Here is a 25,271-nt window from a genome sequence, read left to right as displayed (position 1 = left end):
AGTAGTTCAGCCCCCAGCCTGTGCTGGTGCATGGGGTTGTTCCTCCCCAGGGGCAGGACCCTGCACTTGTTCTTGTTGAATTCCATGAGGTTCCCCTCGGCCCAGCCCTCCAGCCTGTCTAGGTCTCTCTGGATGGCAGCACGGCCTTCTGGTGTGTCAGCCACTCCTCCGAGTTTTGTATCATCAGCGAACTTGCTGAGGTTACACTCTATCCCTTCGTCCAGGTCACTGATGAATATATTGAACAGGACTGGGCCCAGCACAGACCCCTGGGGAACACAACTGGTGACAGGCCTCCATCCAGACTCTGCTCTGTTGATCATGACCCTCTGAGTTCTGTTGTTGAGCCAGTTATCAATCCACCACACTGTCCACTCATCCAACCCACACTTCCTTAGCTTGCCTATGAGGATGCTATGGGAGACAGTGTCAAATGCCTCAATCAAGTTAAGATAGACAACATCCACTGCTCTCCCTTCATCGACCCAGCCAGTCATGCCATCACAGAAGGCTATCAGGTTGGTCAAGCCTGATCTTCCCTTGGTGAATCCATGTTGACTGTTTCTGATAACCTTCTTGTCCTCTACATGTCTGGAGATGACCTCCAGGATGAACTGCTCCATCACCTTTCCAGGGACAGAGGTGAGGCTGACTGGCTTATCATTTCCCAGGTCCTCATTCTTGCCTTTTTTGAAGACTGGAGTGACATATGCCTTCCTCCAGTCCTCAGGCACCTCTCCTGTCCTCCATGACCTTTCAAAGATTATGGAGTGTGGCTCAGCAAGAACATCTGCCAGCTCCCTAAGTACTCACAAGGACATCCCATCAGGGCTCATGGATTTGCGAGGATCCAGTTTGCATAGGTGATCTCTGACCCAGTCCTCCTCAACCGATGGTAAGTCTTCCTTTCTCCACATTTTTTCTCTCTATTCTGGGGGCTGGGATGCCTAAGGGCCAGCCTTAGCAGTAAAGACTGAAGCAAAGAAGGCATTCAGTAACTCTGCCTTCTCTGCATCCTGCGTCACCAGGGCCCCTTCCTTGTTCAGCAGGGGGCCCACTGTATCCCCAGTCTTCCTTTTACTGCTGATATATTTAAAGAAACCCTACTTGTTATCTTTGACATGCATTGCCAGATTTAATTCCAAGTGGGCCTTGGCCTTCCTCGTTGCATCTCTGCATACCCTGACAACATTCCTGTATTCCTTCCAAGTGGCGAGTCCCTTTTTCCACATACTGTGAACCTCCCTCTTCCATGTAAGTTTCTCCAGAAGCTCTTTGCTCACCCATGCGGGTATCCTGGCTCCTCTGCCTGAATTCTTCCTCCTGGGGATGCACCAATCTTGAGCTCAGAGGAAGTGGTCCTTGAATAATCTCCAGCTCTCTTGGACCCCCCTGCCTTCTAGAGCCCTAGCCCATGGGATTCCTCCTTCTTGCTGTTATCTTGGCCATAATGACTTGGGCATCGGGCAATCTCTGCCCACACCTGGGCCATCTGCTCCCCAACTTTTGTACCAGAATTGTGGCCAAAATGTAAAAATATTGACCAAAGCCAATCACCTCAATCCTATAACTAGCGATCCAAGAGGGAGACCCTTTGAGCTCTCCAGGACTGCAGCAGGCTGTGTGACCCTGTATCTCCCCGTGGTCTGGGATGCCTCTCAGGGTAGACTTTGTGAGGATTAAAGGATCATCTGTTGATGATTTCGCAAGGACTCGAAGGCCTGATTTCATGAGGTTTGTCGGCCATGTGCAGATGAATTCCAGCACACAAAAGTGAGAAATTTATGAAACTCACAAAAAGGGAAATTTTATTCACAGGTAAGCCTTGGGGGGTGTGTGCACATGTGCAATAATATATATATATTATTGCTATTCACATAACCCATTGGCCACGTCTGAGACTAGGATTGGACCTAGCCGCACCTAGACTTCTCTCTGCAAGAAGTTTAGAAAGCAAGGGGGTCTATTCTGAACCTCATGACTTAACAGGAGGGTCCTCCTCTTCCTCTGCATCCACAATCCCTCTGAACTTCTCCAAGGCCTTTGATACGGTCCCCCACAGCCTCCTCCTGGAGAAATTAATGTGTTATGGCCTAGACAAGTGGTCTGTGCAGTGGGTGGGGAACTGGCTGACGAGCCGCACACTAAGGGTGGTGATAAATAGCTCCTTTTCCAAGTGGCAACCTGTCACAAGTGGAGTCCCCCAGGGATCAATATCGGGCCCAATGTTATTCAATATCTTTATAAGTGATCTGGATAATGGCATCAAGTGTAGCCTGATGAAGTTTGCTGATGACACCAAGTTGAGTGGGGAAGCAGACACTCCAGAAGTGAGAGCTGCTCTGCAGGGAGATCTGGATAGGCTGGAGGAGTGGGCCAGCAAGAACCTTATGAAGTTCAACAAGGAGAAGTGTAAGGTCATGCACCTGGGAAAACGTAATCCAGGAATGCAGTACAGACTGGGATCCACCTGGCTGGAGAGCAGCTCTGTCGAAAGGGACCTGGGGGTCCTGGTGGACAGAAAGCTCCGCATGAGTGAACAGTGTGCTGCTGCGGCCAAGAAGGCCAACAGGATGCTGGGTTGCATCAAAAAGGGCATCGCCAGCAGAGAGAAAGAAGTCGTTGTCCCGCTCTACTCAGCGCTTGTCAGGCCACACCTGGAGTACTGTGTACAGTTCTGGTCCCTGCTGTACAAAAATGATGTGGACAGGCTGGAAGGTGTCCAGAGAAGGGCCACCAAGATGATCAAAGGACTGGGAAGCTGCCATATGAGAACAGGCTGGATTTGTTCAGCCTTGAGAAAGGAGGCTTAGAGGGGATCTCTTCACCAGGTACCAGTACTTAAGGGGTAGCTACAAAGAAGATGGAGGTTCCCTTTTTACAAGGAGTCACATGGAGAGGACAAGGGGGAATGGACACAAGTTGCTCTTGGGGAGATTCCGGTGGGACACCAGAGGGAAATTTTTCACAGTGAGGACAGTCACCATTGGAATAATCTCCCCAGGGCAGGGGTTGACTCGGCCACGTTGGACACCTTTAAGAGTCGTCTGGACAGGGTGCTGGGCCATCTTGTCTAGACTGTGCTCTTTCATGAAAGGTTGGCCTAGATGATCCCTGAGGTCCCTTCCAACCTGTGATTCTGTGTGAATCATTCTAACTTAAGTATACCTCAACTTTCCTTTGTGCACTTCTTTTATGTAAGTAATAGAGTGAACCTTGCCATTCTTGAATCTTTAACTAAGTCACTATGTTGACTGTAAAAAATTCCATCAAATTGGTGTTTTAAATTGGCTGATGCTGTTAAGAATTATACAACCTAATACTGTGATCTATCTGAAAAATATTAATAAATCTTAGATTGCTAACTAAAGCTGTGTAACAAATCATATTCCCAACAATTTGGTGTAGTCAGCAGGATACACAGCTAATGGAGCTCATGATTGGGGATACTAAAGAATGTTCTTTACCATTACTTGGATGGGACTTACTCTGTAAATTAAATGCACAATTAACCTTCTCTGAAGATTCTGCCCAGTTACATATTCCCCCAGGAACGCCAGGACGAGCCAAGAATGTAATGCCGATAAAGACTGAACTAAAACTGGGAGCCCAGCCGTTAAGAAAGAAACAACACCCTATTAAATTGGAAGACCAGAAGGGATTAGAACTGGTGATAAATTTTTTAGAGCATAGACAGTTAAGGGAATGTCAGTCATAATATAATACTCCTATTTTGCCTGTAAAGAAGCCTCACTCTCAAGAATATAGGTCAGTACAAGATTTACGAGCAATTAACATAAGAACTATAGACCTACACTCTGTGGTCCCAAAGCCATATACCCTCCTCGCCTCAATTCCTGACAGTAACATTTATTTTACAGTGCTGGACTTGAAAGATACCTTATTTTGTATATCTGTGGATGAACAGAGTCAGACTATTTTTGCCTTTGAATGGGAAAACCAAACTACAGGATGGAGTGTGCAGCTCTTGTGGACTGTCCTTCCCCCGGTCTTCAAAAATAGCCCCACGTTGTTTGGTAATGCATTGGTGAGGGGATTAGAGCACTGGCGCAACGAATATAGTGCCGCAACACTGTTACAGCACATAGATGACTTTATCCTGCCACCTTACTCCCAGTCTCTGAGTCTGATAAATTACAGCATGATTGCCTAACCAGCACTGAACAAGTGTATTCCAGCAGCCCAGATTCACAGGATGAGCCTTAGCCTGAAGTGGAAGTGGAGCTCTTCACCAATGGTAGCAGCTACCTGTCAAAAGGAGAACGAAGAGCCGGATATGCAATGGTAACAAATGCCCAAACATTAGAAACCAGAGCACTGCCTGGTAACACATTCGCTCGAAAGGTGAAGATGATAGCACTGACTCGAGCCTTAGAACTGAGTCATGGAAAAAGAGTTAATATATATGCTGATTCCAAATATGTGTTTGGAGTGGTACATGCACATGGGGCAATTTTGAAAGAAAGAGGACTATTAAACCTACAAGGGGCTCCAATCAAATATGGAACAGAAATTATGAAACTTCTGCAAGCAGTTCTTCAACCAAAGGAGGTTGCAATAATACATTGTAAAGCTCACCAAATGAGAAATAGCAAAGTTGTGAAAGGTAATCAAAGAGCAGACCAGTTATCTAAAGAGGTAAGCCCTGAAGGAGCCAAATTGGAAGGAGCCGTAATTCCAGGATCTTGTTTAGAACTATCACCACCAAATATGCTGAGAAAGAAAACCAGTTAGTAGAACAATTAGAGTGCTCCAACAAGGATCTAGGTTGGTGGGTGACGCCACTGAAATAATTATTGGGAAAATGATGGAAATTTTACTTAGAAGGGTGCACCAAGAAACACATACAGGAGCAGATGCACTGGTATTAACCGCTAAGAGAAGCAGTTTTAGGCCCAAAATGCAGAATATATCCCAAAATGTGGATAATGTAGTGAAAAAATGTACTGTCTGTTGTACTAATAACCCAAAAATCAGGAAGAAGATTATGGGAGGACTTGTAAAACAAGGAATGACTCCTGGGGAATACTGGCAGATAGACTTTTCAGAATTACCTAGATGTAACCAGTATAAATATTTATTGGTATTAGTAGGTACCTTCTCTGGCTGGCTAGAGGCTTTCCCTTGTCATACCAACAAAGCTGGAGAAGTAATTAGGATCTTAGTGAAAGAAATTATACCTAGATTTGGTATCTCAGAAGGTGTCTTCTCTGACAATGGGCCTCATTTTATTGAAGAAGTAGTGCAGGGAATTTCCAAGTTCCCACAGATGAAGTGGTATCTACACACACCCTGGAGGCCTCAATCTAGTGGGAAAGTAGAAAGGATGAATCAGACCTCTAAGAGGCAAGTTTGTAAACTTTGCCAGGAAGATCCTCAATGAACTGTCCCTGGGAAACAGGACTTGCGTACGCAGAGATTAAGTGCGTATTTTCCCCACAAGGATAGTTATGGAACCCCCTTGGAAAGCATTGCTAATCTAACTATGCCAAGATGATAGTCATATATTGAGTATTTATTGTCTGTAAAGGAAATTTAATCTTATAATTTATCCAGTCATTTGGGAGAATCGACAATAGCAGCTGTCTGACTGCATGTCTTCCACTACCAAAATCCACTTCAAAACCCCCAGACTGGGGAATCTTAGTTCTAGATTTAAATCAAACCTTTGAAAATTTAATATCTGATCATTTAGCAGTGCCTGATCTCCCAATAACAGGAGGTAAAGGTATTCGGATGTTATTACATGGTCATGGGTTTTGGGCATATATAAATTTAAATTATAAGGATTCTTGTGTTCACATCCCAAACATTACTGAAAATCTAGGTTATCAATTTGACAAAATAAAACAAGTGGCAAAGTCAAGCCAGGACCTGAGGGCTTCAGTGGAAATGGGATAGTCACTAGCAGGGTTCCGCAGGGATCCATCTTAGGGCCAGTACTCTTTAATGTCTTGGATGCAGGACTGGAAGAAATACTAATTAAGTTTGCTGATGACACAGAACTGGGAGGAGCTGTTGACACTCTCGAGGGCAGAGAGGCCCTGCAGAGAGATCTAGACAAATTAGACAGCTGGGCAATCACCAACTTTATGAAGTTTAACAAGGGCAAGTGCTGGATCTTGCACCTGGGGCACAGGAACTGTGGAGGTACACACGGACCAGGGAACGAGAGGCTGGAGAGCAGCTCTGCAGAGAGGAACCTGGGGGTTCTGGTCAATGGCAAGTTGAGCATGAGCCAACAGCGTGCCCTGGCAGCCAAGAGGGCCAACTGTGCCCTGGGGTGCATCGAGCCCTACATCGCAGCCAGGCGAGGGAGGGGATTGTCCCGCTCTGCTCCGCGCTGGGGCGGCCTCACCTCGAGTGTTGTGGGCAGGGTTGGGCACCACAGTACATTAAGGATATAAAGCTACTAGAAAGTGTCCAGAGAAGGGCTACAAAGTTGGTGAAGAGTTTAGAGGGGAAGCTGTACAAGGAGTGGCTAAAGTCACTTGGTTTGTTCAGCCTGGAGCAGAGGAGGCTGAGGGCAGCCCTCATCAGGGTCTGCAGCTTCCTCACAAGGGGAGGAGGAGGGGCAGGCGCTGATCTCTTCTCTCTGGTGACCAAAGACAGGACCTGAGGGAATGGCAGGGAGATGTGCCAGGGGAGGGGCAGGTTGGATATTAGGAAAAGGTTCTTCCCCCAGAGGGTGGTGGAGCCCTGGCACAGGCTCCCCAGGGAGGCGTCACGGCACCAGCCTGGCGATATTCCAGAAGCACTTGGACAAGGCCCTCAGAGACATGGTGTGAGTTTGGGGCTGTCCTGTGCAGGGACAGGAGTTGGACTCGATGATCCTTGAGGGTCCCTTCCAACTCAGGACATTCTATGAAAATATTATATAAACATGGATTCTCCCTTACTGTATGGTTGCAAAGCTTGTTACAATGTCATAATTATGATTGTAATTGCTTGTATATTATTTGGATGTATTAAGAGTATGATAGTAAGACAAGTTATGGGAAATTATATATTGTTTATGAAAAGGAGTGAGACTTACGAGACTCATGAAAAAGGTCTCATAGTCTCAAAGGGGGGAAAAAATTATATCCTGCAGAAAATGAAATTTTCCACTAAGTAGTAACAATGGGCCATGTGAGCTTTACAAAACAGAATCTGGCGGTCAGAGGAGGGAACCGAGAGATAAGGAAGCATTTGTTTTATGGCTATATCCCTGAAGAAGGACTGAGAGACTGATAAAAGGGAACATCCCGCCTCAGAAGATGCTGAAAGCCGGGTGATCAAGTGTGAAGTCAGCCAAAACCACGGTAACTAGGTGAAAGGGGAAGGTGCAGGGGGAGATCATGACCACTGGCACAATTCAGGACTGGGAAGACTTTCCCCTCCACTCCTGGAAGGAGCTTGCGTGCTAATTTACACAGCTAGTGAGGCTAAGTAAAATATAGCTAACCAATAGCAGATGAGATGATAATTATTAACCAATGAATATGAATTTAGGCAGGTTTTTATAACAAGATAAATACCTTGTAGTTTCTTGTTGCTTTGCAGAGTTACCACCTAGCACCCATCTTTGCGCAAATAAAAATGAATAAAATACCTCCGCTCTGTGTGTATTTTGGCGTTTTGCACACCAGGCAAATGACCCCACTTTTGGGAAAAGAGGAGGGTCTCCCTGATAGCTGTGTCTGACTCTGCCCTCTATGCAGTAAATAATCACTTCACCTGGCCTTCGAATCTTGCTAAACCACCGTGTAACAGGTTTGTGGGATTCCTACGCACAAAATTCACCCAACACATGATATTTAAAAGCACAACAGTATTTATTGCTCTGTTATAGCCTTGCATAAGCAGTTACTAGCATATTGTTTTCCTTTTATGAGAGTCTTACCAACTGGACTACGCCCGAGACACTGCTGAGCAGGAGGGTGACCATTAGCGGGGTCATCGTGGAGAAGGGAGGTTGGTGCAGCACCTTCAGGGTGTCCCCTGTGGTTCGTAGAGTGCGCTCTGTGTCCTCTCTCTCTGTCTCCCCTTTGAGCCTCCCCTTTTTATACCCTCAGCAGAATCAGTGCAAAACTACTGACTAGGCGTTGCTGCACGCGTGGCCAGTGCATGCAACAAGGCCTGCCAAGTACGTGCTCTGCCGGCTAACAGTGGTTCGCGGATTGCAACAGCATATTGTTCAACAACAATCCTCCCAGTTCCCTTTCTCAAGGTCGTGTTCTCAAAGCTGTGTTTAGCTTGTAATTTTTCCATAGTGGCCCCACACAGACCATCATCTAAAATCTCTCATACACACTGTTGTATCTACCGTTCAGCTTGGTTAACTCACTGTTTTACATCACTAAAGTATATCGTTGCTTCTCTCTTACAAGTGAGGCGCACTCTCACTCTACCCACAAGAAATTGGCGGACAAACTGGCACAGTCAGCAGGATGGCAAGTAGTATCACCAATTATTTACAGAGGCTTGGAGCGAATGAGCCCCAGCTTCTCAGAAGGGGCTCGTGACAACCGACATAATTGGGGAGCCATTAAAGGGCTGCAAAGGAGGAATTCATTAGCCCTACATGTTCCCAGAGCCAGGATGGGAGGTCAGCCTACTGGCATTACCTTGAGCCTGACTGAAGCATTCCAGAAAACAGATAATGGTGAAAGAAAGGAGCTTATTTCAACTTCTCCCAAAGGGAGGCAGACCCTCTGCCTCAGGGAGGAATTGCAGGGCATGAAGCCAAAAAATGAGTAGTGTTCAGAAGGCAATTGGGCCTGTCTGTCCAGAAAGTGGAGGCTTACCAGTGGGTAAGTGATGATGGCCCATACATACATTTTCATTTCATTTGGTCCTCGGGCAGTTGGTGAAGTTTTTAATAGATACTGGAGCATAAATTTCAATAGTACCACACCAAGATGCCGAGAAGCTGGGCATGCGATCCGGAAAGCGAAGAGTTAAGATTACTGCTGTGAAATGAGCAACTGTTGCGTGCCAAACTGCCAGGGTCAATTTATGGCTCCCGGGTAAGAAGCGCATGTCGAATACTTGCTTTGCAGTTAAAAATGACCATGACAATATTTTAGGTGTCAATGTTTTAAATGGACAAACCTGGTGCCTGCTGAATGGCAGCGTATGGGCCTTCAGCTCACATCATCGTGGGGCTGCAGTGCATGTTGTTGGCACAGCCCCTGCCCCCCAAGTCAAAAATCACTAACATACCTGATTTCTGCTGCGGCAGGAAATGGAGTTTCTGAAGTCAGAGCTGATTTGGAGAAATGACACATCATCTCCAGAAGCCACTCCCCATATAACCCACCCGTGTGGCCAGTTCGGAAACCAGAGGGGAGGTGGCATTTAACACTGAATCGACACCTAATTATCCCGCTAACAGCTGCTGTCCCAAACTTGCAAACTTCACAACTACTTTGCAAACAACTACACACCCATGGATGGCAGCACTAGCTGCAAATCATGTTCTTTGTGCTTCTCTTGAAGGAGGAGGGTAGAGAGAAATTTGCTTTCACTTGGGAGGCAATACAATATACCTTCAACAGATTCCCACGGGGGTATAAACATTCAGCCACAATTGCTCATGCGGCACTTGCTGGACTTTTACAGACGGCCTCACTCCCCAGGAAGTGAAACTGTACCAATATATAGATTATATTCTGATAGGAGGAACTTCCCCTGAGAAGGGGGGGGAAGCGCCCGCAGCAGTATGGCAAGCACTAAATGAAGCAGAAATTGTGATTCCACCTGGAACATGTCAGGGACCAAGTAAAGAAGTAAAATTTTTAGGCACTTGGTGGATAGTGGGCAGCACAGTGATTCCTCCAGATACCTTAAGAAAAACTGAAGAGCTGCAAATGCCGCAGTCAAGGAAGGACTTACAACAATTAACAGGAGCTTTAGGGTATGGAGGGAACCAGGTACCTGGATTTTCTATCATTTTCTGTCCATTATACTCACAGAAAAGCAAACCCTGGGAGTGGAAATTAGAACATAAGGAAGCTGTCAAAACTCTAACTGAAGAATTAAAAACCTACCAGTCACTGGGACCAGTACACCCTCACGACCCATATTAAACCCAAACGGTATTTTGACGAACATGCCACTTACTGTAAGCTGTTCTAAACTGGCCCCACTGGACCAAAAAGACCTTTATTGTTTGGCTCTACCACATTTAAAGAAACAGAACAAAGATACACTGAATGGGAAAAGAGACTTTTATCTTTAGTCTGAGCAGTTAAACAAGTTGAGAAAATACATCAGGGACAACCTGTGCAAACTAGAGGACCATTTAATTTACTAGATGCAATCCTAAAGGGGACTGCTCCCTTAGAAGGAGTTGCACAAAAACCCACTATCAGAAAATGGTATGTCTACCTAACAGGAATTGCAGAAAATATACAATTAACTAAAGAACACACTAAGGTTTCCAAATCGCAGATGCCCATAAACAGACACCCTCTAGCGTTACAAAAACCTTTTAAACCTTCATCCATTCTGGATGCATCACCCCTCACTGAGGGTACCCCAACAGAAAACATTGGGTTTATGGATGCTTCACCAAAAAGGGTAAAAGGTAAATGGCAATATGAGGCTGTTGCATTAAACACCAGCAAATAAGTAATAGAGGAAGGTGAAGGCAGTGCACAAGTAGCAGAAATAAGAGCAGTTCTGGCAGCACAGAATGGATCAAAAATTATATATGTAGACTCTTATGCTGTGTGGGCCGGTGCCGCACAGTGGCTCTGTCAGTGGGAAACCTTGAATTGGGAAGTAAATAGATCCCCAATTTGGAGAAACAAAGATTGGCAATTATTACCAGATATAGCCCAGAAAACACCTTTCAAGATGGGATGGGTAAAAGCTCATGCTAAGGATAATCAAACAGCCACGAAGCGGTATCAGAAGTTAGATGAGCTAACTAAAATTAGGAAAACCACCTTAAATTCTGAGTGGTATCGATTGGGAGAATGGTTACATCAAAACCTAGGCCACACAGGTAAAGAAGCACTTTACTTTGCTGCACAGAGTAAAGACTGGCCTAAAAACAGAAAAGCTTGCAAAACTCTTTTTTCAAAATGTCTCCAGTGTAGATTGAAATTATAAGCAGATCATCCTGCTAAAGCACCACCCCTACATATCAATGAAGCAAAAACTTTATGGTCTACATGGCAAATTGATTATATCGGACCATTCAAATCCTCAGTAGGATATTGATACATCCTCACAGCAAACCAGAAGTAGTCTCTGGTTTCTTGTGGTGACTAAGTGTCAGAAAGCCACTGGGCGAAATACAGTGTGAGGGCTATCGTTTTGGTTCTCAAATCTACCTACTCCTGATGTTATCCAAAGTGATAATAGCTTACACTTTTTGTGTAAGGACATGCAAGATCGGGCACAAGAAGAGGGAATTAAATGGGTATTCCACACCCTCTACTTCCCTCAATCAAATGGGATCCTAGAAAAAGCTAATGGCTTATTGAAAAAGAATTTCAAACTACATGAGGCTCAATGGGATATGTGAATTCCCAAAGTACTCCATCAGTTTAAATAATCAGTATGGGCCTATTGGAAGCCCTGTAAGCTGAGCATTTGTTGTAAAAACTGAGCTTAGTAGCTCCACCTACTAGGAACAGAGAATATCCAAGGACATTACAGCCAGAACAGCCTGTGACGGTCAATTTGCCATCCATCAGTACTGTGCCTATGACCTTAATTAAACCTCCCGGCCCGCTTGCCTGGGAAGCTACCAATAGCAGCGGTGCAAAAACCACAGAATTAGTGCACGATGGACTTTTCCTTCTTTTTAACGAGGTAACCTGTTCGGGCTTCCCCACCAAAACAAGTCTCTGTTTTCTCTTACAGCACCCTGCAGGATGACAGACAAATGCTGTGTTCCTGTTACTACCTCAAACCCTAACAATGCTGCTTACACCCACTGCTGTCTTCTCTTTTAGCACTGGGAACTAACCAATGGCTCCTACCTGATATATAACCTCAGTGGGAAAGAAATAATGAAAGGGATCACCAGCTGACTGAGGATGCACTTGGTGCAGCCCCAAATAATGTTTTTCTAGCTCTTACTTGTTCCCAGGCTCAACTGTGAATGCAATCTGTGGTAGCAGCAATTATAAGAGAAGGTGACGAGGGCACCTTTCCCACTGAAATTCATAAGGTAATTTGGGATAATGCAACTAAATTTGAAAAGAATTACAGTCCTGGTGGTATTTAGTCATTTCACTTATGACCCCAACAACAACAAGGCCACAGCTTTTGTCTTAACAATACACAATGCTTCGGTATGTGCCATATCCCCAATCATTGCATTAGGATTAAATCACAATGGAACTATACTTGATCCATTAGGGCATAGAAGCAAATGGCAAACCATTGATATTAATGCATGCATTGTACAACAAGGATTTAGTTGTGAGAGCAACACCATCAAAGCCCAAGACATTTCTCTTGACACTGAACAAAATGTTTGTCATTTTGGAATACATCCCGACGAAGCCCTTGAAACGATACTTGAATACATTGGAAAAGGATGTGTTTGAGAACCCTTTATGATTTTATATTCATAGATAACACTACTGTAGGTAAAAGCAATCACTCAAATACTTGTGTTTGTAAATTTACTAAACTTGTGGGATGCAATTTTAATTATTCAGCCCCAGTTACATCTAACCAGTTGTTACAATCTAATTATACATTGAGTCAAGATTTATTGCCTTGCCCCATCGGAATTAATCTTACATTGATGAAGAAACTACTACAACATGATGACCTGCGTCAACTGCTAGCAACGCGTCCGAAACAATGGACACAAAACTCTGATCACCATTCATCACGATACAGAAAAGATACACCATGTCTTGGAAAAAGTGAAGAAGGATGGAGAACACTGCTGGGAAACTCTTTCTGGATGGTCACCAACAGCAACGGGAGTGTTTAATCTTATGCTTCACCCAGCTGTGAACTCAATAACTCTAAGTTTAATATCGCTACTGCTTATAATTATATTGTATATAAAGGTTTGGTACATGATAAAACACATAACCCAACTCTGACCACCCAAAACATGCAAATTAACGCATAACAAATAGCAGTGCTTCACTCTCTACTTACTGTGGATCTATAAGCACACAAACTATCCATATACTATTTATGGCACAGAGGCAAGAGGTGACCATACCACCACTCTGTGAAGGTAAGATGAATCAACTATAGTCACAGGGCAGCGCGTGGCACTGTGTTCCCCACCGCCCCGCATAAGCCACAATCCCCAGTGGGAGTCATGATGGCTGTGTCCACCATGTGCTGGACTTTGGGGATGGATGGAAACACGGTAGCCAAGGGCCATCCAGAGCAGTTATCCAAATCTCGTGCTGGCATGCAAATATGACTATAAGTCAATCGTCTTACTCTATAAATGGTGGACAGCCCAGGCCCGTTGAGCTCTCCTGCACAGTGGTAGGCTGCATGCTACAATCTCCCCTTGAGTAGGGACGCCTCGCAAAGCCACTCGTCGAGGTTGAGAGATTCCTTGCCCCAACAGATCCTCAGTAAGTGACTAACAGCGTGCTCAACTTTGAAATCTTAGCTAAGTGATGTAAAGGATTGATAGCACATATATAATCCTTTAGACGTAAAAACTGTTGACCAAGTCCAGGGCTAAGTTTGGATCCAGCCACACCTAGACTCCTCTAAGGGAAGGAGTTTGGAACACAAGGGGGTCCTCTCTGAACCTCCTCACTCAACGGAAGGGTCTCATTGAAAGCTGTGTCTGACCCTGTCCTCTATGTAGTAAACAATCGCATGTACCTGGTCATCAAATCTTGTTAAACCACTGTTGCATTTACCATTCAACTTGGTTAACTCACTGTTTTGTATCAAGAAAGTATATTGTTGCTTCTCTCTTTCGAGTGAGGGGAACTCTCACTCTATCCATGACCCACTGCTTCTGAAGGACTCTAAAATACTAATTTCCACCATTCATGCTTCAGAGAATTTCCTGAGAGTATTTCTCCTGTAAATCCCATTATATAAAGCCTCACATAACTGAATTTAAAGTCCAGTGATACTTTTTATTGACATTAGTAGTTGTTGTAGATGCTGTTACGTACTTTATACATGTGCATTGTATAACCTGTGTATAAAAATACTTCAAAGGCCTTCACAATATTAAGTAACAGAGGTGCAGAGTGCTCCTGAGAGGTAGATGTTTTAGTCACCATTTTGCCAAGACAGACACTTGCACGCAGATGTGAGTAGCCCTATCGTGAGAGCTGCCTCAGCGCAACCGAAGGCTGGTAGCCAGCTGTGCTGAGCACTCAGTGCCTCTAAAACCCCTGGCTGTGTCCCTCTCAGCCAGCCCATGTCAGTACACACTAAACTCAGGCTCCAGCGCACAGCATGCTGCCGCCAGCCACCTTTCACGGGCTTCCACCCCTTTCCAGGACTAGCCCTGAGCCCTGGCTGTGGGGGATCCCAGGGGATAAGCTAGGGAGGGCCACGTGCCCTCATGAAGGCCTCAGGGGTACATTTACTTGCCAGATGGACGGGTCCCTTCGTTATATGTCCGGCCCATTAGCTTCCATCTCTCTCAGGGGACAGTGACATGACCTCATGTAACCAGCACTGGGAGGACATAGTGGCCTGGAGTTCTTCCTGGGGACATCTGGCTTCACAGCCCACAGGGGTAAATGAACTCAGGCAGCCTGTGTGGAGAGCGGGGGCAGAGGGGCTGCTAAGTTGCAGGATCACCCTAGGTTTTGGGTTCTTCATGATGATGGAAGCTCAGAGAGATAAAGTCACTGAGCCTTAATTCATGAGTACAGATTCAGCTGGCAAAAATACAGCCGCTGCAGACTTCCAGCTGTCTCATTCAAATGATCCTACCACCAACCAAAACAACAGCCTTTTAAAAGATAGCCTCATCTAGTTTAATTAGACAAGCAGCAGTCCCTGATATTCCAAATATTCACAAAACCCCGCAGCAGGGAGATACCAGGCTGTCCCCGGACAAACACAGGATACGGTAACACCACTCATACACGCAAACCTCCGGTAACATGTTTTCCATCCCCATTCCACACGGGGTTCCACACACCGAAGATAATACATGATTTAAATAGGCTTCTTCCTTCTTAGATAATTTTTATGATAGGTTTGGGGACTGAAATAGTGTTTCATCTGTGGAAAAGAGGCTCACACGCTCGGAGATCTTTTCTAGAGAGCGTAAAGCAGGACGGGCCTTCCGGGCGGGAGCAGCCTCCGGAGCGCCCGGCGCAGGCCGACTCGCGGCACGTCGCTCCGCACCTGCCCGGGCATGGCGGGGTCTCCTGCGGGTTTTAAGAACGCGCCGTGGCCGGGTGCTCGAGCCGGGCACCCCGAAAGGGAAGGGCGCCCTCGGAAGGACGGCGAGCGTCTCGTCCTGATACAGAACCGGTGTATGATTTTCTCCCCAGACCGCCGCCGTTCCGGCCGCTCCCTGCGTGCCACCACCGAGACTGGCGGCCGGACCCGGCTACAGGCCGGCCTGAGAGGTGCCCTGACTTTTTCATTTTCAAAAATAATAAAAAAAAATAAAACGAAAAAGGTGCCGGGCGGCGCTGGGCCCCGGTTCCCCGGCAAGGGGGCTTCCCGGCGGCCACAGCCCCGCGAGGCCCGGCGGAGGGTCGGTACTGGGGCCTCCCCCGCGGCGGCGGGGTGAGCTGTCCGCCGGGCGGTGCTGCTCCCGGGCCTCCCTGGACAGCTCCCGCCCGCCGCCCCCGCCGGTGCCCGCGGGGCGGGGACAGGCCTGCGCCGCCGCCACCACCCGCCGCCCCCCGGGGCGCGGTACCCCCTCCGCCGCCCGCGGCCCGCACCGCCTTACCTGCCAGGGCCGCTGCCCGCACGTCCATGCCGCCGGGGGAGCGCGGCGGGGCCGGCAGCACAAAGGGAGCCGCCGCCGCCTCCGCGGCGCCGCGTTGCCGCACGGGCGGGTGAGGGCGGTGCGCCCCGCGGGCGGGGCCCTCCGGCCGTCCCGTCCCGTCCCGTCCCGTCCCGCTTCCGCCCCCGCTGCGACGGGAGGGAGCCGGAAACCGGCGCGGCCCCGCCCGGAAGTGACTGATCGGCAGCGGCCGCCATGGCGCCGGCGTCGCGGTCCCGCAGCCCGCCGGCCGCCAGCCCCGACCGCCGCGGCCGCCGCTCCCGCTCCCGCTCCCGGGAACGCAACGGCCTGAAGCGGCCGAGCCACCGGCGGAGCCGCAGCTGGTCCCGCTCCCGGGAGCGTACCCCCAGCGGGACGCGCTCCGCCGCGCACCACCACCACCACCACCACCACGGCAAGGCCTGGCCCGAGTACTACGAGAAGGAGAAGGAGGAGATCCTGCGGCAGAGGCGAGCCCCAGCGCGGGGAGGGCAGGGCTGCCGGGCCGCACGGCCCCTCACGGCGCTTCGAGCCCCGGCGGGCCGGTCCCAGGCGGGGGGTGCAGCAACCGGTACCGCCGCAGCCCGGGGAGGCCTGCCGCCGCCCCGCGGGCCGCTGGCTGCCGCTCCTCCGTGCGGTAGCTGCCTTAGGCCGTCAGAAGGGGTAACGGATCGCGGGCTTATAGCGTTTGCGTGCCGGGCGTAGCGCGGCAGGCTTCAGCAAAGGTGTTTTCCTTACAGGAGGCTGAACGAGCGAGAGAGAATTGGAGAACTGGGGGCACCTGAAGTCTGGGGACTGTCCCCGAAGGTTCCTGACCCCGAGTAAGGCACATTCCTCCTTCCCTTCCAATTTTTTATGATAGAGATTATGCGTTAGTTTAACTTATAGTAATGTCTTATCCCCACGCTGGTCCTATTGCCACACTTCACGTTGTGTCAGGTCACTTCTGAAGCAATGCAACGAGATTATTACTTTACCTTTGTCACCAAATAATCCCAACACATCAATTACACAAGATACAATTTGTCATAGATCAGGTGACCTCCACGTTGTGGTTCTGAAAGCTGTTCCCATGCTGCATATTAGCTGTTTAATAGTTTATTGCAAGTATTGACTCAAAATCTGCAGGCATGTGTTTGGTCACATGGGTACCTTTGGTCTTGAACACTACAAAATAGGTTTTTAAATAGTAAACTTTTGTTTTTATTCAGTTCCGATGAACATACACCGGTAGAAGACGAAGAGGCAAAATCTAAGAGTAGTTCTTCAGATTCCAGCTCAGAAGGTATTTTGTTGTGTTTACACAGCTTGTTTCTAAAATGGGGAGCTACCAAAGTCTAGGATCCACTGTTGCTGCTTGCAAGAAGTTCACTGACTTCGACAGGTGGAAGTGAGCGTGGTGGGCTCCAGTTCAAAGGAAAGCGTTGCTTTGAGAAGATCAGGAAATGCATATGGAGCTAGATGATCTTTGTCTGTTCTCTAATGTCATCTTTTAAAAACATTCTAGAGGAGAAAAAGAAAAAGAAGAAGAAAAGGAAGAAGAAAAAGCGGAAGGCATCCAAAAGAAAACGCAGGAAACATTCTGAGGACAGCGACAGTGAGTCGGAGTCCGAGCAGAATTCCAGTGGTAAGAGAAGAGGGTTTTGGCTAATGTGCATGGTGAGAGAGCTCTTCTGCTCCTCTGCACACAAAGCCACGCTTCTGGGTTTTGTTGCACGCTTTTAGTGTTTAGAAGTTATGGAGCTGCAGCATCGATCCAGTACTCTTTTCTTTCACCATCTTGCAGTGCTTGTCCTTGAGTGCTTGCAGTCTGGCCTCAGGAAATAGAATTCCTGGTTTTAGCATCCATTGGGCGTCTCATGCCAGAGACATATTCGATATGTTCTCATAGAGAACAATACTGCAGCTAGCTTTCTACTAACACTTTCTCAGTTTTGTTTGGCACCTAAACAAATCATGTCTGAGAAGCTGTGAACTAAGGCATTCTGGTGGAGGTAGTTAGCTACTCACAGTGCAGTAAACTGCTTAGTTATAGCTAATCACCTCTTTTTTCATAATAGCTATACTTTTGTTTTTTTCAGATGACGATAAAAAGAAAAGCAAGAAAAAGAAGAAGAAGAACAGAAAGTAGGTTTCCAGGTTGTTGTCTGTAGTTCTACCTGCATTTGACTAGAGGGCAGCAGCAGTTTCCTAGCAGGTAGTGAGGAAGGCTGAGCACTCTTGCAATTACAGCTATAAATGCTGTCAAATAATCTGAATTTGGAGGATTTTCTTTAAATCTACAGAACCATGCAGCATAGAGGACTGGCTGCAAACGTAGGGAGCCACTTTCTAGTGCTATATGAAAGGCATAACAGCATATGTATTGTCTTTGTTTTGCTGTAAGGCATTTTGCTATGAAAGAACAGCAATCTATACACAGCCAGCCAGCCTTCCCAGAGGTGGAAGTTGCCTTGAGAAACTAGGGAGTTGAGTATGATTCCAAGCACTTTCTTTCATCTTAAATTTTGGTAAATGGCATGTCTGTCTGTCACTTTATTGCAGGAAGAGGTATAAGAAAAAGAAAAATAAGAAGAGCAGAAAGGAATCCAGTGATTCAAGTAGTGAAGATTCTGATGATGAAACATTGCAAGGGGAAGATCTCTGGATTGAGAGATCAAGTAGGTGCCCCTGACTTTAAACTTAGATTGAAACTTCTTGGTGTCGTTTTCATGAATTCCTTGTTAGGTGTTGCTCTGATAACAAAGAACAACGAACACAATATTAATTTTCCTCATTATTTGATTGTTGCAGAAAATACAGAAGCTGATAGCTTGATTGGACCAGAAGCTCCCAAAACTCATGCATCTCAGGATGATAGGCCTTTGAAGTGAGTAGCCAGCTCTAACGGTACTTTGAGCAAATCAGGTAAATTAAGCCTGAAGGTTACTGTTCAGAAGGTTACTGTTCAGAATATGGCATGCATCGGAGAGATATGCGGTGCCAGAAGCTCACAGACAGAAGTTTTATTGGTGCTAGCCTTCACCCTGGCCTGAATTGAGGTAGAAAAGTCTGGTTTATGCTCTTTAGCCTTGATTCCTAGAAAAATCATTTGTTAGATGCCTTCATTCTAATGCTGTGCAGTATTGTGACTTTATAGTGCCTTCATTACCGTGTAATCAGAATGGGTTCAACTGGCAATTTAAGACGTTGTTGCTAGTTTTAGCCAGAAGGAAGAAACAGGCCAATATGTGGGAAAGAACAAGAAAGTGCTTAAATATGCAGCTGTAGCAAGCCGTGAACAGGGAGCTGATTGAAATCACTGCTTTTCTTTTTAAGCTACGGACATGCCCTCTTGCCTGGTGAAGGTGCAGCAATGGCAGAGTATGTAAAAGCAGGAAAACGTATACCCCGGAGAGGTGAAATCGGCTTGACCAGTGAAGAGATTGCGTCATTTGAGAGCTCCGGTTATGTCATGAGTGGCAGCAGGTATGGTTTTGATGATGGTAATGGTTCAGTGAAATTTTCAAGAGCTGCTTCCTCTGTTGGCCAATTGGAAGACAGCTTCTGAGCTCTAGTTGAAAGCATGGAAGAGAAGGTGCTCTATGCTTGCAATAGTCTATGCTAACCTCCCTATTGCCGTAGAGAGATGGTGAGGTTTTTAAGGACACTTTCTCCTCAGGAGCAAAAGTTCCTTCCAGGTATTATGCTTCGAATTATCTTGTATTTCAAATGAGGAGATGCTTGTGTCAGGCAGCTCAAAACTGGTGTGCTTGGACAGCAGTGGTGATGTGCCGGCTCTTCAGTAGGAGATGAAGTGTGAGAGCTTGGCTGCATTTTTTTTTCTCTACGAGTCCAATAGGCATTTCACTTAAATCTTGGTGAGCCAGCAGCTGACAACCTGGGGGTAGGCAGAGCTTCCAGCTGGCTGCCTGGGAGCAGACACCCCCAGAAGTCAGTTTCTATCGCTGCCATGCTCCTTCCTGGGAAGGTTTGTGTGCAGTTTGGATTCTCTAGCATAGGTATCTTTATTTATAAGCCCCTCAAGACATTGAGGTCAGTTAATGGATGGAAGCTGTGATGGGTCATTACGTGCCTCTGCCCGTGCTGATGTACACGATGTTCTTCTCTGCAGACATCGCCGAATGGAAGCTGTGCGTCTGCGTAAGGAGAACCAGATCTACAGCGCAGATGAAAAGAGAGCTCTGGCATCCTTCAACCAGGAAGAGAGGAGGAAACGAGAGAATAAGATCCTTGCAAGCTTTCGAGAGATGGTCTACAGAAAGACTAAGGGCAAAGAAGAAAAATAACTCCTTATTTGAACTGTACAGTGTAGATTTTACCAAGCAGCAGCTAACCGGTTCCAGTCGTGATTTGAAAAAGGCTGCGAATGCTGCAGTGCCTTTCACTCAACAGGGCCAAGCCTCAGGAGTGGGTTACTTGGATCAAGGAAACAGAGTGACTTTTGTCAGATTTTCTTGGATGATTTGTTCACTGTCTACAAGGAGTCCCAGTGAAGTGAAAAGCTACGAGGCAGGGAAGGCCGGAACAGGCAGGGAAGATTGGAGGTGGCAATGTTCTGTGCTCGCTTTGAATCAGACAAGCAGGACAATTCTATGGGAGGGCTTCGCCTGATGCTGATAGGTGTGATTTTTTTCCATTTATTTTGATCAATGAGAGTAGACTGACCATCAGAAGCAAGCTACTAGTAACAGTCGCAAAAATAAAGGAACTCCTAACTTCCTGTTTAAGATCTAAGACTGTCCACTGAAGTATTTTTTCAAAAGTCTCCTAGATTTTATTTTTTTCTCAAAACAGTTGCATTTGGTTTGTGGTTCAAACTAGACTTGTAAATAGAAATGAGCTTGTAATTTAATACAGATGGGCGTTAGTTACTTCAAAGCAAGCAGGTCACAACCGGGATATAAAGTAACAGTAATTGGAGGATCTGATCTTCAGTCCACCAAAGCCCATGGTGAAGAACAAAGTTGCTTGCTTCTTTTTCTCCTATGTTATACATAGGTATCAGAGCAGTGGGGTGCAGTGATTGGAACCCCTGGATGTACATAGGTGGTAACAAGGATGTATCTTTCAATTTATTTGAAATTTTTTTTGTCTATGGAAGTGTTCTAGATTAAAACCTTATTTTAACTCCTGTGGTATTTTAATTTGGTCTGTTTCAGAGGTATTACATGGCTCTCTTCAAACTCTGTGCTCAGAGGCCTCCTCCAGGTAGTGCTTCTGTGATGGTTATCTTTGATTCAACTGCATGTTTCCAAACATACCCCCTTTAGCCACCACCTTCTCAAATGCTTTTAAAAACAAAGTGTTTTCTGGAGGTTTTTTTTTTGTTCCCCTAAACCAGTCTGGTGTAGTGTTGGCAGTAGAAAGGTCTTGTATGTTTGTATGAAGAAAATAAAAGTCCTATAACATTTGCCCTGGAGTTCTGCAGACCTGGTGTTCGCAAACAGCAAGTCCAGCCCAGCCGCCTCTTCCTGTTCACACTCTGGAACCTGGTTCTGTCCTGCTGTACCCGCCCACACCTGCAAGGCACCCTCATGTGAAGCCAGCTGCCAGGTCAGCCGTAGTTGATTTGGCACAGATTTAATGCCTTTTATGTATCCACAAAGTAGAAGTTCTAATGAGGAAGCTTCATTCATTCTTCATTGTGTTTATTTGATTCTCCACAAAATATCAACAGAGCATTGGTGATGGTGAATTGGAGCCATTCATTGGAAAGTGAGTCTGTCCGTGAGGTTTATTTTATTTTCAGTGATGTCCTTAAGCCACTTCTGTCTAAACTTGACACTGTTCTGGCCTGGAGGCTGGAATAAAAAGAGGGTAAGTTATAAGAATAATATTATGGTATTGAATCTAATTTTGGCCAGCTGAGGGCTGGCCTTTATTTGCAGTGCAAGCCTATCTTCTGAAAAAAAGATGACCACCACCTAGACCTGTGTAAATCCAGGATTTTATACATGGTTCTGTAGATTGAAATCTTCATTATGGAGAAGGCAGATGCTCATGGGGTAGCTATCCATGCTCATGGTGGAGTGAAGCTCATGATAAGCAGGGTCATTTGGTCTTGTGTAGCAAGATTTTGACAGCTTCTTCAACCTCTCTGCTATAATAGCAAACTTATTTACATCAAGCTCTCTGTTTTTGGCATGGAAAAGCTTGCTAGAACCTCCTGAGGTGTCTTAGCAATGAAGAGTAATAACATTTACCTGTGAATCAGCCTGCTGGCCTCCAGAGTGAAGAATACCTCCACAGGCAAGGTCTGCAAGAGAGGAGAGGGCAGAATTCACATACAGGACCTCAAAAAGCAGACATTTTGTTTAGGTGAGAGCTGCAATCTACTTCTTCAAAAACAACCTGTGTATTTGTATGTTTCTGATATGGATTAGAAGACTTGCGGTTTAAAGCCTCTGTGAGTATTCTCTTGTGAAGGCAAAGACTCAGATGTTATAATTTTAAGCTTGTGCTAGGGTGTAAGATTTCTGACCAGCGGCTATGAGCTGTTGTGCTGGTTTTGCCTGGGACAGAGTTAATTTTCTTCACAGTAGCTAGTATGGGGCTGGTTTCTGGATTTGTGCTGGAAACAGTGTTGATGACACAGGGATGTTTTCGTTCCAGCTGAGCGGGGCTTGCACAGAGCCAAGGCCTTTCCTGCCCCTCACCCCACCCCACCAGCAAGGGGCTGGGGGTACACAAGGAGCTGGGAGGGGACACAGCCAGGACAGCTGATCCCAACTGACCCCAGGGACGTCCCATACCATATGACATCATGTTCAGCATGTAAAGCTCGGGGGGATGTTAGCAGGAGGGTCGCTGTGCAGGGACTGGCTGGGTGTCAGTAACTCAGTGGTAAGAAGTTTGCATTTGCATTGCTTGTCTGTCTTAGTTTTTATTTTTCTCTCCCCTGGTCATTTTTTTTCCTTATAATTTGTTATTATTTCTTTTTTTAATTATTAAACTGTTTTTATCTCAACCCACGAGTTTACTCACTTTTACATTTGCAATTCTCTCCCCCATCCCACCAGGGCTGGGTAAGTGAGTGAGCAGCTGCATGGAGCTTAGCTGCCAGCTGGGGTTAGATGACAACATCTGTGGGCTGCTACTTGGGGATCCATAGCCAGTAAGTAGGAAAACTAAGGTTCAGTATGAGTAAGCATAGGTTCTGGAGGGAAAAAGTACTCAGCGCAATTTTTTTTTCTCTTAAGCTGCATCATATTACTGTACAGGTGACAGATTTCAGGCTGATCTAGAAAGGGGTTCTGAGGCAGCATGAAGAGCAGCAGGCCAGTCTCCTGAGCCTACTTGCCTCCACTCAGCCCCACTTTCAGCTGCCCAGAGCGATTGCTGTTGCTTGGGAGGGGAAGATGGTATGAGCAGGAAAGCAGATGTGGGATCCTGCCAGATTCTCTGTCATGTTTCTGCCAGTCTCCACAATTTGGGAACTAAACCAGCCTCCGGCTCTGTGCTCAGCCAAATACAGACTCAGCCCAGCCCATTACACAGGGGCGCTGTAGGCTCTGAACACCAGCGTCAGTGACACAGAGCCCTTCAGAGGGAAAGGACCACTACATGAGAGAGGCCAGAGATATTTTTCAGATCACAGGATGCTGAATTCCCAGTTGCCGCTCTTCCAGGATGACAAGGGGCTGTTACAAGGGTTCAGCTACAAGAGGAATAAATGAGGGAAGTGTAGGTCCTAGTCCTTGTGGTCTGATAGAGATGCTTACTGCTTGAAGGTGAAAGGAGGTAGTGAGAGTGATGGGAAGCTGGTTTAGGTTTGTATGAGATGGGAGAATGAATATCAACGGGTAACACCACAGAGTGCGAGCGAGCTGTGGAACTTTGCTCGTTGGCACACTGTGTTCTGTGTTTCTTAGGGGAGTTTTCCTCATTTGGTTTCATCCCCTCAGTAGCAAAATTGGGAAGAGCAACTGCAGCAGAGGTGTCTGCTTTGAAAGACAGGTGGGAGAAAAGAGCCCTGAGGACCCTGGTGTGGGAGTTATGCCAAGACATGGGAAAGCATTTGAGGGCAGGAAAATGGCTTAGCAGCTGAGGGGAAGGCCTTGTGCTGGAACCGCTGGGGAGGCAAGTCTTGGCGGGCAGACCCCTGGAGAGCTCTGTGTGACTGACAGATGAGGCCCACTCAGTTTTTGCATCTCATGCAACAGAGGAAGCTTCTTCCAGCTGCTGCTCAGGACACGCTGAGCAAGCAAGCACAGCCCAAGGCATGGTGTCAAAGAGAAAAGGCCTCTTCTGAGCCCAAAAATTCTCCATGGAGACACGCTCACCTGGGCAGGATGAGCCTCACAAGAGCTGTTCAGGGCCCCTTGTTATCTGGAAGGATTACAGCAAACCCTGCCTAAAGCAGCCCCAGTTTGCTTTTCAGCTGTCTGTGTAGTTTGGGGGAGGTGCTCGAGGCCAGTGTGAGCCCTGGAAGCCTGTCTCCTCCTCTGCTTCCTGTCCTGATCTCCACATCTTTTCCCTCTCATATTTCTTGTCCTCCTGATCCTCTCTTCCTGCTAGTTATTCTGTCTCTTCAACCAGTGCTGTAGCTGACTAACCGGGGGTAAGTGCTTTGGGCTGGTATTTCATTGATTCCCAAGCTCTTTTCAGCCCTTTGGAAAACTGGGACCTCACCAAGCTTGTCAGAGCCAAACCCTAGGCTGACCACATCTAGAAAGCACGAGCAGATGGACCACTTAATCTAAACACAATGTCAGAGAGTCTCAACACAGAGAAGTGTCAGACGTATCTGTCCCTGCTTAGTGACACAGGTTATGAGTTACGGTTCAGGACTACTGATAGACCATAGGAGATATTTTATCCCAACCCAAATAATCAGCAGAGGAATACAGAGGCAAATTTCTGTGTCTGACCTTGCTGTTATTCATGTTGATGTAAATCCAGAAGAATTCTGTTTATGTCAGTGTATTTTCTTTTTCTGCAATATTATTACTTTTTCAATAGGGCTACAAGCAAATAGAATTATGTTACAGAGACACTCGTGCAGAGCAGAGAAGCAGACTTGATTACAGTCAGCAGAAAACTACTTCTAGTGCTGCTGGGCATCCTCAGCTCTCACTGCTGTGGAATAGCGAAAGGGTATTTTGCTGATGGCCCAGCTGCTCTTTCAGTACTCTGTCCAGCTGAGTAAGCTTAACTTTCCAGTCACAGGACTGGAAATTTCTCAGGAATTTCTCTGATTTAGGTGACTGTGCACCTTGTTCACTCTGTGTGGTTATTTGTGGTTGTTCCATACCCTGTGCCTCAGTGAATCAGTGTTAATGGTATTGACACAAGATACGCATTTCCCTCTCCCATTTGCCATACATTGACAAGCAGA

At 46.6% G+C, this 25,271-nt stretch overlaps 2 protein-coding genes across 3 annotated transcripts in view; one reads left to right on the top strand and one right to left on the bottom strand.

Moving 5' to 3' along the window:
- Window positions 1–16,012, bottom strand: part of ZBTB33 (zinc finger and BTB domain containing 33) — a 29,275-nt gene extending 13,263 nt beyond the window's left edge. For both annotated transcript variants that reach the window (XR_010374829.1, XM_064463268.1), the window contains exon 1: window positions 15,896–16,012. Coding sequence is in view for 1 of the 2 variants with exons in the window: in XM_064463268.1 (XP_064319338.1) it covers window positions 15,896–15,923 (28 nt within the window). In the remaining variant the exon portion in view is untranslated. The remainder of the gene's footprint in view (window positions 1–15,895) is intronic.
- A 1-nt stretch (window position 16,013) lies between these two features.
- On the top strand, window positions 16,014–21,345 carry NKAP (NFKB activating protein). Its single transcript, XM_064463288.1, has 9 exons — window positions 16,014–16,401; window positions 16,672–16,752; window positions 17,143–17,216; window positions 17,439–17,558; window positions 18,013–18,058; window positions 18,476–18,591; window positions 18,725–18,800; window positions 19,250–19,399; window positions 20,046–21,345. The coding sequence occupies exons 1-9, from the start codon at window positions 16,148–16,150 to the stop codon at window positions 20,218–20,220; spliced, it is 1,092 nt and encodes a 363-aa protein (XP_064319358.1). The 5' UTR covers window positions 16,014–16,147; the 3' UTR covers window positions 20,221–21,345.
- Window positions 21,346–25,271: the final 3,926 nt, after the last annotated feature.

The sequence above is a fragment of the Phalacrocorax carbo genome, chromosome 11, assembly GCF_963921805.1.
Source record: "Phalacrocorax carbo chromosome 11, bPhaCar2.1, whole genome shotgun sequence".
NCBI lineage: Eukaryota > Metazoa > Chordata > Aves > Suliformes > Phalacrocoracidae > Phalacrocorax > Phalacrocorax carbo.
This window is presented reverse-complemented; position numbering and strand designations above follow the sequence as displayed.